The sequence below is a fragment of the Akebia trifoliata genome, chromosome 8 (genome assembly GCF_017979445.1).
Source record: "Akebia trifoliata isolate Shusen 1 chromosome 8, ASM1797944v1, whole genome shotgun sequence".
Classification (NCBI taxonomy): Eukaryota; Viridiplantae; Streptophyta; class Magnoliopsida; order Ranunculales; family Lardizabalaceae; genus Akebia; species Akebia trifoliata.
In genome coordinates, this window is record NC_141382.1 from 25,169,550 (window position 1) to 25,185,784 (window position 16,235).

A 16,235-nucleotide genomic window follows, 5' to 3' on the forward strand; every position below is an offset into this window, starting at 1 on the left:
ATAAAAATTTAGCTCAATCCGAAAGTTCTAATCCCATCAAAAGTGATTTACAAAATAATGGTATAAAATAGATGGTCAACAATTCTAAACCACTTTTGATGGGGTTAGAAATTTCAAATTGGATTGATATTTTGTGAGGATGATCTCTTCACCATAGAGATCATCCTCACAAAAAATTAGTCTATTCTGAAACTTTTAACACATATAAAACAAAGGCGTTGGCTCCTAATCATGTTTGATCACATATATCATGTTTGATATGACGTTGGATATGAAATTTCTCTAAGACAGGCTAATCTTTGTGTTGTCCTTGCCATTGAATTTGACTTGGTCAAATTCAAAATTCAATGGTGGTAAGTTTATAGTCCCTCTTTGTGGGACCAAAACATAAACAATTGTTGTGTTGCATTTGCTTTTAGTAGTTGGCTCTAAGACAAAACTACTGAAGTATGCTAATATAACGTGGTTTAATTATACATGAGAGAGAAGAGAGAGCGAGGGAGAGAGTGGATGAAAACTAGTAAACGTCAACTAGGAGACATGTCAAAAACATAATTTTAAAACTCTACTCGCGGATTTGGTCGCTGAGAGTCATCTTGATGACTCGTAAGTTGACTCAGGCCAGTTAAATAAATATATGAAATTAATAAATATTAGATTTTTTTTCTTATATATATTTTAGAATAAGTAATATTTATATTTTGTTTTCTAAAAATAACATCAAACATGATCGAATAATTTGTTTGAATTTTTAACAGTACAGTACCTACTTAACTCAGCCTAATTTACAAGTGACTCAATGAGTTTATTAATTCAACTGAGTCGAGTTCTGTAGGCCGAGTTTCAAATTGACTCGACTGGATGAGTTTTAAAACTATGGTCAAATCAAAATATTATACTTTAAAAAAAAAAGTGTGCAATAAGGATGGATCTATAACACAGCCGGCTAAAGGTATATAGTTCAATTAACAAAATCCAAACCATGTCTCCTTCAACACACCTTCGCTGGAGACACAATGACAATGCCAATGTCTTTTACATGTCTCTTCCCTGACACCATTAAACACCTATTCAGCCTATAAAACCCTTCTCCCTTTCTCAACCCTCTCTCCCTTCCATACTAAATCCACCATATTTTTGTAGCCATTGAATCTTTCTTGACCCTTGTATAGTATTCTACTTCAATTATAGTTGGCAATGGAATCCATTCGACAAGATGACTCGAAGGCCTTGAATGAAGAAAATGATAAGCAAGATCTAGTCATCGATGATATGGATACCACTCGTTCCTACCAATGTGTGTTTTGTAAGAGAGGCTTCACCACAGCACAGGCCCTGGGTGGGCACATGAACATCCATAGGAGGGATAGAGCCAGGAATAAAAAACCTACAATTCCTTCCAACATTTCAAACCGACTCATGGAGGAATACACGAGATCTGGGCTTCTCCAGCCATTTACAAGTCACTCTCAAGTTTATTCTTCAGCCATGGAGACACAAAGGAATTATCAAATGAATTTCGTTCCATCCACTTCTAGTACTGCATACCAACATGGGTACCACAATGACAATTCGAACATTCGAAGGCCAAGGTCATTGAAGGTCTTTGAAGATGATTGGAGAGCAAGTTTGAGCTTGCGAATCGGACCTACAGATGTAGAGGACAAAGAAGAGGAGCAAGAAGAGGAAGAAGAAGATCAACTGGATTTAGAGCTTCGACTTGGTCACGATCCTTAGTAAACTACTACTACTACTATTACTACTACTACTACTACTACTACTACTACATATATTTTTCAATACATATTATTTTGGTTATGTTGTATGGCTAATTACTTTTCATCTCCTTTGAAATTTTTTATATATGAGAAAAGAGAAGCTATGCAGATATTGTTTCTTGTTATTGCATCGGTATTTTTAAGCTGTCTCTACTGCAATTTTATATGGAATAAGAAGAAAAAGAAAGAAATGGTCTTAGATATATGCGATGCCTTGGAAGAAAGAAAGATGATCCAATGAAAGAGTTACTAATTGCTTGTTTGCAATCTTTTGAGGTAGTTTAGATTTTTTCCTTCATCTGATCCCCTAACACTTTAAGCTATTTAAGCCTTTAATTCTTATTGTGTGATTGAATTTCAGTTTTGTATGAGTGTAAATGATCTATCTGTTTGTTCAAACAGCTAGCTAATACTTTCCATTTGTTGTTTTGTTGAATGTAATGGAGTTGTCATATTTTAATTCCAATAAAGCATTTAACATATAAATAATGTATAATTTGAACGTGTTTCTAAATTTAATTATTTGAGAAGAGTGAGTGGTTAAGAATTAAGATTAGTTCAGTTCAAGCTTAATTTCCATTGCTCTCATAAAAGAATAATTTTACACAAATATTAGAACAACCCTGACCTATATATAAGTCCTCTCCAGAGTTACATACAATTCTTGGGCTACACAATGCTCAATGAATTTTTCATTCATTTACATCTATAATACATAGGTATCTATCTATCAAAACTAAACTCGCCTCTCTTGTTTGCATCCCAGTCCCTAGCTAGCTAGCTGGTATGCTTGTGCATTGTATTATATATTGGTTAATTTCATCTCAGTTTAGTAACTTTTCGCCTTAGGGCGGTAATTTTTCCTTATATATTGATAGAAAACATGTTTTGGTGTTTATGGGAGAGATTTTAGTTTTTTTTTTTTTTTTTTTCTTTTTTTGTTTTTGAGATTGAGAGGTTGTAACCATAAAAAAAATAGTGAAAAATCATTGCCCATGGACATAGGCAATCTTGTCAAATCCTCTAAATTTTGTGTCTTGTTGATTTACTTTTGATTTGATTGTTATTATCATTAATTTGTCGCACCTATATATATATTTCAATTCCAGAAATTAATATTCTTTGAAATTAGGGCTAGGCATGGAACGTTCTCATTCATAGTGTTCCATATAAGGTATAGAAATCATGACAAGCATGGCCTGATTACAACACAACTAGTAGGTCCGGTCCTCCCTTGCTCCTTCATACTACACATACCTTTCAGAAAAGAAGGAATTGAAAAAAATAAATGTTCCCATTTATCCAATCATTGAGTGGGCCATTGATATGTGATGTAGGCATACATGTTTTATGTTTTTGAATTATTCAAAGAGCAGTTTAAACAGCCCTATATATAATTCCCTATGGTGGAGCAATTTTTTATATCATCAAATCAAACACATAGATTAACATGTTACTGTGTGGACTGTTTAGGGTAAGTAATAGTGGTTTTAATTTTTAGGACTCATATATAATATATATATATATATATATATATATATATATATATATATATATATAATTAGGAAAGGATTAGGATCCGTATACACATAAAACTACTCATAAAGCTACAACGTGTTTTGTCTTATATGGGCAAAAATATTTGGAATGGGCTGATTTTTTGTGAGGATGATCTCTATGGTGAGGAGATCATCCTTGCCAAAAATCAACCCATTATGAAACTTCTAGCACCATGTTTACAAGTTGAAAAATTTTAGACCGTCGAGTTTTTGTAAGTTACTTTTGATGGGGTTAGAAGTTTTGGAATGGAATGATTTTTTGCAAGATGATCCCCTCACCACAGAGATCATCCTTACAAAAAATCAGCCCATTCCTAACTTTTTTAACCATATAAGACAAAAACGTTGTAGCTTTATGCGTCTATGGAACCCCACCCATTAGGAAAATGTTCGGCACCCTACTATTTGCCCTACGTGTTTTGTTCTACATGGGTTAGAAGTTTTGGAATGAGCTGATTTTTGGTGATGATGATCTCTATGGTGAGAAGAATCGTGGACCATCCATTTTTTGTAAACCATTTTTGATGGGATTAGAAGTTTCGGAATAGGCTGATTTTTGGTGATGATGATCTCTATGGTGAGAAGAATCGTGGACCATCCATTTTTTGTAAACCATTTTTTATTGGATTAGAAGTTTTGGAATGGGCTGATTTTTGGTGAGGATGATCTTCTTTTTACCTTAGAGATCATCCTCACCAAAAATCAGCCCATTTGAAAACTTCTAACCAGTGTAGGACAAAACACGTAGGGCAAAACGTAGGGTAAATAGTAGCGTGCCAAACATGCCCCTATATATATCTATATATAGAAACATCTACTTTTCTTGAATCATATTCAAATTTTATTTAACTTCACCAAGTTATATACGTTGGAGAAGTCTTCAATAATTGAAATCATTAATCCTGGCCACATCTCCAAATGTTTTGCTTTGATTACTGTGATTTGTGGGAATTTCTCAAGAAGTTAGCCAACTCCTAGAACGCCCATTTTTTTTTTCCCTAAGTTCATATTTTTATCTTGTTATAATGAGAGGAGAGGAGGGTGAGTATTATTGATCTAAATCCAAATTAAAATCCCTCTTGATAGATCGAATGTTGCATTCAAAACAATTTAATTCGTATAAGATTAAAAAAAAAAAAAAATGTATTTTTAGCTTTTGAAATTTTCTTGGCAAGTAAGAAAATGTGCACCTGCGAAGGTCTACTTTTCCCATTTCACTTCTATTATTGGGCTTTTTACTACTTTAAATGTAAAATAATAATAATATTGGAAATAGAGGTGGTTTGGGTTAGTGGGGTTGCAAAAGCTTCAGTCCATGGTTGATTTTTGGTTCTAGTCAAATATTCATACCGAGGCCTACTCCAAACTTCAAAACTTCCAACCCAATCCAAGTAGTCTTGGGCCAATCCAAGCTGAAGCCCAATAGAAATGCCACACAATGCAATCATTGGGTCCATTAACTACATGAATTTTCACTTCACATCTTGATGGACCTTTGAAAACTAAAAAATTGACCCCACAAAATAATTTTTAGCTGTTTGAACCAGGGAAGGCCCATAGATAAAACAGCCTGTGAGTCCCTTATAGATCTTGCTCAAAATAGATAATTGTTTACTGTATTATTAATGGGCCAGTGCAGAACATAACCATGATCAGCTCTACCAGGCCCAGATCACCTCATACTTTATGAATTTTATAGAGTATGCCCATGCTTGCTCATTCCGATGCAAGGCCTATGCTCGACTAAGTGTATCTAAATTTATGCCCAGAACCAAATGGATTGACCAGCAATTAACACCTGGTGGGCCCTGTACTATAATTTATATATTGCTCAAGCCCATCTGACCTAACCAGATATATAATCATCATCATTGTTTATAGTTGATCCCATTTATATGCCTAATTATATTTTGGTTCAAACCAGCAAACTAATGTAGGTGTTGGGTCAAGCATAAACCTTCTTATGCTGTAGCATTGAGGTTAACTGGATAACATCACAAAGACTTGGGTGGACACTCGCATTATCTTTTTCTACTTTAGAGGATATTTTAACAGCTTAATTGCCAGACCAATTTCTTCAAAGAAAATCCTAGAAGAACGGTTTTCTCCTAAAAATAGATTGCTCACAATTAATCTTACATAAAAAATAAAAATTTAGTCTCCCACAATAAAAATGATCGAATTTGATGGGGAAAAGTGTAAGACATTAGAATTTTCTTTTCTAGAAAATTTCCTTCTCCGAATAAAAGGTATAGGAAATTAGCTACCCATGTCTTGGGGAAAATTGTGCTCTATAGGAAATAAAGGTTATTCTCAGTTAAAAAATAGAAATAATTATACATAAATTAAAATATACTTGGAAAATTAATATTTTCAATGAATCAAAACTTTTTTTTTCTGAAAAATTAACACGCATTTGGTCGGTAGCTCTAAATGTCGGTGCTTATAATGTGTTGATGCAGCTGTCAAGATACTAGTACTGCACCATAACTAGAGAGCATCCAAATGTGAACCTATGCATAGTTTAGGACCACAAAGACTATTACACCAACTTAGTCTAAGCCTCTTAAGGTCATATTCATTGACTTAGTCTCTAGTTATCCTACTTTGACTTGGGTGGAAAAATCATATGTTTTTATCACCATCCCTTGTGATAAGTCTCATCCAAACGTAGAATTAGAAGGATCAAAGAGGATTGATCATGTGGGGAAAATTTTTTCCTTAGAAAAGTCATCCCAGGATTTCACATAATCTCAGTTTGACCAATCATACGAACTCACATGCATTGAGACAACCCAATTTACAAAATTACCTTTGTTTCGTTTCATGTGATTGATCATTGAAATCTTAGATTGACATTTTTCCAAGAAAAAAACCTCTCAATGTACGGATGGTGATTGAATAAGGAGCTTAATGGAAAAGGTAAATTGTTTCATGACCCATTAAAAAAAGTAAATAGAACTATAATAAGATCCCTAGTTTTTTTTTTTTTTTTGTCCCTAGTTGGTTGTGATTTAAAATTTAAAGGAAATCTATAAGTAGGGGTAAAAATAATTAAAGAGTAGTGAATGCCCTAGAAAATAGGATGCACACGGTCTTGTACGCGGTTAGGTACGTGACTAACATGGCAAGGTCACAAAATCCCACATCTTTTTCTTGTGTATCCCAATGAAAACAATCTATGGTTATGTGCCCTTATGTGAAGGTCATACACGATGACACCTAGAGTTAGGTGTAACTCGCCCTAGAGTCACCCGGGAGCACCCATGTAATTTTATGTAAGGCTCACATATGAAATTATATCAGTCTTCTGCCAAGGCATATCTATTAGTTTGGTAATATTTTAGTAATAAAAATGTAAAGAGTATGACTGGCCTCTACTTTTAATGTTTCTTTATGGAAACCTAGGAAAGATTTAACGTAATATTTGTAAGCAGGGTGTCTAGTGTCCCAATTCTCGGCCTACACCCACATTGACTTCAAGGCCTACACCTGCGTGTCATAGATTACTAGTTGTTTGTAACAAACTTATTTGCTTTTATAACGTGTATCTCTGTGTAAGCAACTAAGCTTTGTCTCATGTTGCCTTTGATCTCTTACTTGCTAGCTACATTTTGTGGTGTGAGATAATTTTGACAGGCTTGCTTATGAATTAGCACCTCAAGCATTGCATGACTTTATTTCGAAAGAAAATGGTCATGACAGTTGGTATCAGAGCCAAGTTGGTTTCAACACCAAGCTCTTCCCCAATTCCATTTAGTTCATGCAAATAATGTTAAGGGGAGAGAAAAGTACTACGGACCAACCCGCTCTAACTGCATCACCCCCACGTACAAATAAAGAACGTATTGAGCTACTCGAAGATAAGATGGCCCAGTTATCAGGTCTTATTGATGGTATTGCTCAACTAAGTGATTACTAGGATATGTTGGACAACGAATCCGTGACCCTTAATGCTAAATTAGTTGACCTCAAAGAAGATACCCTAAGATCCCTAACAGACCTATAGGAAAATATCACGGAGCTCACCACCAAGGTAGGTCTCTTGGTTAGAGATGTTAGTAATGAACGGCCAACTAGTAGTGAAACTCCTTCCTCACACCTACGAATCCCCAAGCCACTCACCTTTAGTAGTGTTTGCAACACGAAAGAGCTCGAAAATTTCCTGTTTGATATGAAACAGTACTTTCATGCAATTCGTTCGAATTCAGAAGAGCTAAAGGTTACCACAACTTCTATGTATTTTAAAGGTGATGCCAAACTATGATGACGAACCAAGTACACAGAGATGAAAAATGGCCAATATTTCATCGATACATGGGATGACCTTAAACGAGAGTTGAAAAATCATTTTCTACTAGAGAATGTGGAGTTCATTGCCTGTAAAAAGTTGAGGCAACTTCCACTAGATAGGTACATTGCACGACTACGTCAAGTAATTTTTCACATTGATGTTTGATATCTGTGACATGTCCAAGAAGGAAAAGTTATTCTCATTCCAAGAAAAATTTAAGCCATGGGTTCAGACAAAACTTTAGATGTATCGTGTGCAAGATCTTACGATTATTATCGCTGTAGCCTAACGATTGACGGATTATACTACTGTCAATGAGAGTAAGAAGAAGGTACACCCTCAATCGAAGGGGTACTCTCCACAGTATGAGCCCACTCATGAGTCTTCCAAAGGTAAGAATGAAGGGCACATACACAATTCTAGCAAGGGATCCTAGAGAGATTTCTCCCCTTCGAAGAATAGAAGTATATCGCCTACCAAGCACTACAACAAGCTTAAATGCATTATATGTGATGGTTCTCATAAGATGTTCAAGTGCCCACAGAAGATCAAGTTGAATGCGATATTAGCCTCCTAAAGTGACCCTAGTCACGAGAATATAAGTGGGCAATATGGTAACGATTCCTCTCACATAAGAGCCATACATTTATTGAATGTAATCAAGTAAACCTCTGAGACTCAGAAGAACTGTTAACGGAAGGGTCTCATGTATATAGACATTGAAATTGGTTGTTAGACCACCTAGGAAATGGTTGATACAAGAGCTACATACAACTTCATTTCCCTTGTAGAAGCAAAGTGCCTCAATATCTAGCTCAAAAAAAAATTCAAGCCGTATAAAAGTTTTAAACTCTCAGGCCACTCCTATCAAAGGGTCAGTGAAACCCGTATCCATTCACATAGGGACATGGAAGGGTAAGTTTGACTTGCTCTTAATTCCACTTGATGAATTCAGAGTTATCATTAAGATAAACTTCTTGTGACAGAATATGCCCATTCCAATGTCATTCGCCAACATACTGGGCATACTAGGTGAATACCCAAGCTTTATTCCCGTCTCCATAAGCAAAGAAGATGGAAAAATGATTTCAACACTTCAGCTAAAAAAGGGGTGTTACCTTACGAGTTGAACCTGATGATTAGGACAATAGTTCAACTCTCACATCGGTTAAATATGTATTGAGAAAATTTCATGATGTGATGTCGAATGAGCATCTTAAGGCCTTACTGCCATGTAGGCCGATTGACCATCAAATTAAACTAGTACCTAGTACTACGCTTCTTACGAGGGAGCCTTACAGGATAAGTCCTCCAGAACTAGTTGAGTTGATGGACTTTTAGAGTCTGGGTTTATCAAACCTTCCAAGGAACCTTGTGGGGCACTTATTTTGTTCTAGAAGAAGAATGATGGGTCATTATAACGTTGTGTTGAGTACCAAACGTTGAACAAGGTCACCATCAAGAACAAGTATCCTATAACATGGATTGTCAACTTATTCGATCAACTTGGAGTAGTCAAGTACTCTTTGAAGTTGGATTTGAGATCATGTTACTATCAAGTTCAGGTTGCAGAACAAGCCACTCAGTTACTATCAACGAATCCTGGATCGTTTTGTATGTGTCTCAGGATTACAAACATCTTTTTCATTTAACGGTGTGTTGATTTGTCCAATCTTCCACCTTAACATTTCCCTAGTCTCTCTTCACCTCTTCTTTTTTATCCTTCTCTTCCCTTGCTCGTTATGGTTTTTTGGGAACTTTAGGTTATATTGTACTGATAGTGGCCACCTGGGCTATCTGCCCCCTATTTTTCATCGATTCCTCTACCAGGATATACTTTACCATTTTCGGGTACAAGTCCTCCAATCGCAATGGATGGGTCTTGATTAGTGATTTATGCAACCATGTCTCAAGAATTATTGTTGCTATATAGGCTACACATATATCGTTTATTCCAAATTCTCCACCGCCAACATTTTAATTCAAAATCGTGACATGAAAGTTCGAATGCTCTCCCTAACTTCCTATGTGTAGGTGGAAGAGTGTATTCACTCCAACATTCCTCTTCCTTAGGTTATGCATTATTCGACGAAATCTTCTTCAAACTCAGAAAAACTTCTTCTTTATCCCCAGGGCAGTCCTTGGAACCAGGACACAACTTTGTGCCTCAGTGTCATCAAAAAAATCTTACAAAATAAATAGTTGTCATTCTGGTATAACATCATCTGGCTTCTATAGTAAAGGATGTGCTCTATTGGATCTGTCGTCCCATCGAATGTCTCGAACTTTGGGGGGTGAAATACCCTAGGAGGGTCGAATGCCATTATTACTATTGAGAATGGCGACCCTTTGAGAATTATATTTCGAGTGTGGCACCCTGAATCTCTTTCTTTGACTTGTTCATCGTCCCTCCAGCACAACAACTCTTCTACCTCCTCTCTTGTCATGGGATCCCGAGCTTCTAAACTTCCATGTTGAGTTTCTAGCACTGTTGAATTTCTTGTCCGATCAATCTCGATTTGATCTGATACGAGGGGTAGAGGTTCCCCCCCCCCCCCCTCAATTTTGATTCTTTTGCCTAACCTTTGTTTGAATTCTTCATTTTCCCTTCTTATCGTTTAAATCCCATCATTCTGGCATTCGAGCTTTTGTCACATCTCTACTCTCATCTTTTTCAACAAGCGATGCATCGCTTGTAGAGGATCTTGTGGTGTGAGGTTTTATGGTTCTTTAGGTCCTTTTCATCTTATTCTCACCATACTGGTTATTTCTCCTTGTAACAATTCCCACGGACGACGTCAAATTATAAAAGCAAAATCTTGCACTACCTTGAAATTTTCACTAAATTTTGATTCCTTCCTTTTATGTATACGTGGGTATGCCTGCAACAACACTTCTCTGACGCCCAAGTTAAAACTTTCATATAAGAAAAATAGTATTTAGGATTTTAAGGGAGAAAATCACATATCTTGTAATGCCTTGTACCTATCTATTTATAAAGACTTCCTTCATGATTTTCTTCATGATTTCCGCTTTTTTCGTCTTCATCCTTTTTGAGACTTCACTTGATTGTTGCGAATATGATTAAGTTCCTGATTTTTAGGATACGATGTTTCTGAATTATATCCTCAAAATCTCCATTTAAGATTCTTTTCTTTTAACAACCGATCTCCCTTCTTCCGATCTTATTTGTTCGGTCGAATATTCAGCAAAATCATTTCGTAACTGTCACATGTTAGTTTTAGAAAAATATCCTCCACAATTATATATTATTCTTGTATCATATATTTCCAAATCTCCAATTAATTATAAGTTGATTTTTATCATTACAAAATTTAATGTCGAATCTAGTTTATACTTATTGGAACTTTCTAAATCAAATTCTCATTTTAAATTACATTGGATACCACATTGATAGTCAGGGGCACAGGCAAGATTTTGTCTTTGTGGGGGCAAAATTCTAACATGGGGAATTGTTGATATACAAAAATTCTAAATTATTATTAACTACATTAAAATTTAAAAACATTTTGTGAGGCTGCAAATTACTTGATGATTTTAAATTTTATTTATTTATAAGTAACTCCTTCAAAGTTTAAAAAATAAATTTTGGTGGGGACAAAATCCTTTGAAGATCTTAAGAAATTTTAATTTTTTGAAGAACTCCTTCAAAGATTGAGAAGAGAACTGATATTGGCACACTAACTTTTACTTACCACACCTCAATTTCATAAATTATTTATCACGTCCCAATTAAAGATTAAAGCACATCATTTAATGTTTGGCTTAAATTATTATCTCAACATTACAACACTCGTTCAAACAATTTCACTAATTGTTTACAATTATGATTAGGTTCATATAAATTCTTTATGAAAAAAACTTATAGAAAAAATCTAGAAAAAAAATAAGAGACCACTTCTATTGGCACCCTAATTTTACTTAATCTCAATCATTTACTTATTTTCTTTATTTTTAATTGGAGTGTAATAAGTAAATGTTAGAGTACCAATAGCAGCTCTCTTAAAAAATTCTGTGGGAGCAAAGTCTTTAAAGATCCTAAATATTTTTAATTGACTCCTTCACAGTTTTAGAAATTCTTGTGTGGGGCAATCGGCCCACTGTAAACCCGCTCCTGTTGGTGGTAGTCATGTCTGGCACACATAAAGTTACGAAGAGGGGGGAATAGTTGGTTGCAAGAAATAAGGAGCATTTTTGTAAGATTAGGCATTAGCATTTGGTTGGACGATCATCCAAACGAAATTTAAAAAAGGCCTTACATATAGTAGAGACACATATGTTGATAGTAGGCCAGGGTTTTGTCTTTGGCTTGCCAAAGACCAAATGTAAATTTTAATCTTACTCGGCCGGAATTTTCCTTTATTTCTTACAATAAGAAGTTATCACTTATGAAACCCATGGCCATTTAGTCAAAACCAATTTTATTATAACATCTAATCAGACCAAATCAGACCACCCGTTCAATCTGGATTTGAAAATTTTCTATTAAGAAAATCTATTATTATTAAAAAAAATTCTTTTTATTAACAATAAACAATGTCATTACTCTTTTTATTTTATTATTGAGAAGGTGTTGGTCAATCAATAACTTAGTGTTGTTAGGAATTAAACATAAATTTATGATAATATCATCCAAAGATTTTATCAACTAAATTAGTTGTCACAGCATAGTAAGAGTACCATTCCTTTTTTTTTCTTTTTTTTTTTTTTCAAACAGCACATGTATTTCATTAGTCTTTGTAAAAAAAAAAGAATATACATATATATAGAAAGAAAAGAAAAATGCATTGAATGAACCTCAAGTGAGGTAGGTATTATAGCATTATTCTTCGTTTTTTTTTTTTTTTCCCTTTTCTAGATGTTTGTTGGCAAGAAATTCCATGGTATAGAAAGTCAAGTCTAGGTACTTTCTTCCATCACTACTCCTGAATCCTGACACATTGGGGTATGCATGCATGTGGGTACAGTTCCACTATCATGTGACACATTCTTTGAAACTCAAATAACATGTGTTGGGACCCCCTCCACCATATCCTTTTATGAACAAAATATTATTTCGAGCTTCAACTCACATGATGGATGGACACCACCAAGGTTTCATTCTTCATGTCCATCAATGCTAAAATCACCTTGCTTGATATTTATGCCTCCTCCCTCTTCCTCTATTTTTGTTGTATGACAGATGAGTTTAGGGTTCATTAAGATTAATACATCCAATAAAATAAAAAAATATTTGACTTCAGTTCTATTAATCTTATAATTAATTTAATTTTCACGACATCCCAACACCTCATTCTAAACCTGATCATTGTGTTATTAATTATCTTGAGATCTGGATTAACTCTGACCCAATTTGAGAATAATTATGCAAAATATTATGCATATATATATTATACATTATCAGATCGAATCATTATCTATCGGTGTGTGATCAATCCTGTATTATATTAATCTAGAGTATTGCTGGATCATATACTTATCGAATTCCAACTCCTCACATCCAACCCAATATTATAAAATCAGATCAGATTTGATAACGTGTCTCAATTCGGTCCATTGACGTCACCCTACCCTTATTAGTGATTCATCAATTCATTGTTAGTGATGTAATTTAGTTAGTTACATCAACTGATGATTACATAAAAGAAAAAGAAAAAAAAAACAACACTAAAGACAATGTTGAATGGTCAATCCAATCAAAGTGTATTGCACATTACATCATTTCTAGGGTTTTTCGTTGTTGATGGGAATAAAAAGGAAACCCTAGAAATAGACATGATTCAATGTCTCTGGAACGTGAGATGCGATTCATTGTGTCCATCTGACATGAACTAACTTTTCTATCAAGGAAAATTATAGTATCATCCCTTTACCATCAAATCAGTTTTGGCTCTTGTCACCATTGAATGGGTTTTCGAGATTCGTGGAGAATGATCTCAATACAGATTATGGCGAGAGATTGATGCCAATACTCTCTTCCACTAATAAAGCAAGTCAACAAAGCATCTAAAACACCCCCATGTTGCATGCTTTTTTGTCTCAATAGATGAAATCTATGCACCAAAAATAGATTTGATTAGTGATATCTAACCATTAAACTCAAACATGATGAAAAATACTCCATTCCGACAACACTAAAAGCTTAATGTCGGGAAAATGCTCCAAGTTTATAACTATAAATCACTAATCAAATGGAATTTCCATACGTAATCAATGAAAGATTGGGCCAAACACCTTTTGGATTAGTGGACCTAAAGATGTTTTAGCGTCTCATCATAGAACTAAAGAAAGTGTTTTATAAAAAAAATTTATTGCTTGCAATTGCCATTTATGGAAAACTAGAGGGGATGCATCTGTTACTTGAGTAATAGTATTGATTCTTTCTTTTTCTTTTTTTTTCCTTCCAAATAGTAAGATATTCTTTAGTTAGAAAGTTATAGATAAAATGAATAAAAAACAGTTATATTATTGTAGACGCTAAAATTCAAAATCGTGGAAAGGGTCTATCTGCTTCATGTCAGTAAAAAGGTTGTTAAAAAGTCAAGAAATGCAACTCTCACATTCTAGGCCTTTGTTTTCGCAGATAAAAGATAAAACCTATGTTCTAAGTAATGCACATCAAGAATCGAGTTCGACCCATGATCCGGGACACTAAACCATTAAAAAATGGATCAACCTAATAACCAAACAGCCAAATCATGCATTGGCTCAGCACTTATAGAAATGAGTGAGACTTACAATAATTGCTAAATAAAAATGCAAAATAACTCACTAAGTCAAAGGCATAATTGAAAATTTAACTTTATTGTAAGTACATAATACCAAAGTCATGGTCATTAGAAGAAGAGTTGTGCTGGGGTGACACAAATTGAGATACAAAAGTGACAAAATGATGTGGTGTCACGCACATTACCGTAAATGCTTTTCCGTGAAATAGGAGTAAAAAGCATCTACAGTTATATGCGCTCCACCACATCATTTTTGTCACCTTTGTACCTTTGTTTGTGTCATTCTAGCATTTTCCTTAGAAGAAAATCATAGAACATTTTTCTTAAAAGACTTAAACTTTTTAACTCTATATAAAAAATTAAATAAATAAATTCAAAAGCCCTTACGCAAATCTAGGATCGTTTCTTTCAGAAAAGTTAACATTCATCTTCAAAGAAGAAAAAATATCACAAGACATGTTTAGAAAAAAAATAAAGTTCTCCAATAAAAATAACTTGAACTCACTTTAGAGAAGATCAAGCATACAAGTTTTTATTTAAAAGTAAAGTCTCTTTCTCAATCAATCAAAACGAAGATTGGATAGAAGAAAAGAGATATAGTCCTTAGAGAAGATGAATCCTACAATCCCTTCTCTTGATTGTAAAGTCTTATTTTCAATTGATGAAGCATGAACCACAAAGAGAAAAGCTACCCACAATATCGTATGAAGATCAAGTGACACATCAATTAGCCTTTAGTTTTCTATCAAACTATATGTACAGCACTCCATTTTCAAATTTAAGAGATCTTTTGGATACGCATAATATTTATATATTACTTTTGTAAGTTAAAATGTTAAAAGAAAAAAAATTTGCTTGGATTTATTTTAAAAAAATATTTTTAAAAAGTAAAAAACTCTTTAATCCTAACTTTTAAAAAAAATAAAAAGAAACTACTTTTTACTTTTTATAAATTACTTTCTCCCAAAATTACGTTTTTTTACTTTTATCCAAATAACTCTCAAGGGATATTTTGTTCTACTCTCAACTTCATGTTCAATTGTTAAACAGACAACAACATTCTTGCACATGAGTATAAATTGAGACTTTTATCACCATCAACTTCATAAAATTGAATCATTTTCAGCTTGATTTGTGAATCCCTAGGAATGAATACGAATTTTACTATAGGCAATTACTTTTTTTTATGACAGGTTAGTCATTAAAAGCAACAAGTTTCTAGTGTATTATTGAAAATGAAGATAATAATTTTATATGTAAAATACAAATATTAAATAATAAACCTTATGATGAAAATCTCCTATATTTAATAAAAAAAGTTATATATTTTAATTATCAATTTAAGAAATAGTAATAGGAGGCTACATTTTATTTATTTATTTGCTTATTGGTGGGTATTCCCACCCTTCAGGTGAGACCAATCCCACAGTCACACACACTATACCCTCAGAAAGTCTTACATGCAATTGGTTGGGTCGAGGGTCAATTGGAACTTAGAGGGTGGTTCCAAGGAATTCATTGGTTCATGGGATTTCGAACACTTGACCTATCCTTTTTGAGGAGTTTATTAAGGCTAGACTTGCTACTAAGCCAACCCCTTGAGATTAGAGGCTGCATTTGATCTGGATAAAAAAAATAAAAAGTACCATGTTAGTTTAATTCTCTATTTATTAATTGATAAAATGACTTCGGTTGTCTCTTTAATAGAAAACAATTGATCATTCAAATATCCTAAAAAAATATTAAATCTTTAATGGATAGAAATTAACCATGAAAAATAATTGAATCCAAATGGATAGAAACAATCAACCCGACTGATTGGTAATGTGTAGGTCCAAGGGTTGAGTGGATCCAA

At 34.0% G+C, this 16,235-nt stretch overlaps 1 protein-coding gene across 1 annotated transcript; it reads left to right on the plus strand.

Annotated features, from left to right (window-relative positions):
• The first annotated feature begins 1,197 nt into the window (after positions 1-1,197).
• LOC147396417 (uncharacterized) lies at positions 1,198-1,737 on the plus strand. Its single transcript, XM_086450118.1, has one exon. The coding sequence runs from the start codon at positions 1,198-1,200 to the stop codon at positions 1,735-1,737; it is 540 nt and encodes a 179-aa protein (XP_086306244.1).
• Positions 1,738-16,235: the final 14,498 nt, after the last annotated feature.

What these genes read in the sequence shown, in the direction of transcription:
- LOC147396417 (XM_086450118.1), top strand. Translation starts at nt 1,198, where the DNA reads ATGGAATCCATTCGACAAGATGACTCGAAGGCCTTGAATGAAGAAAAT.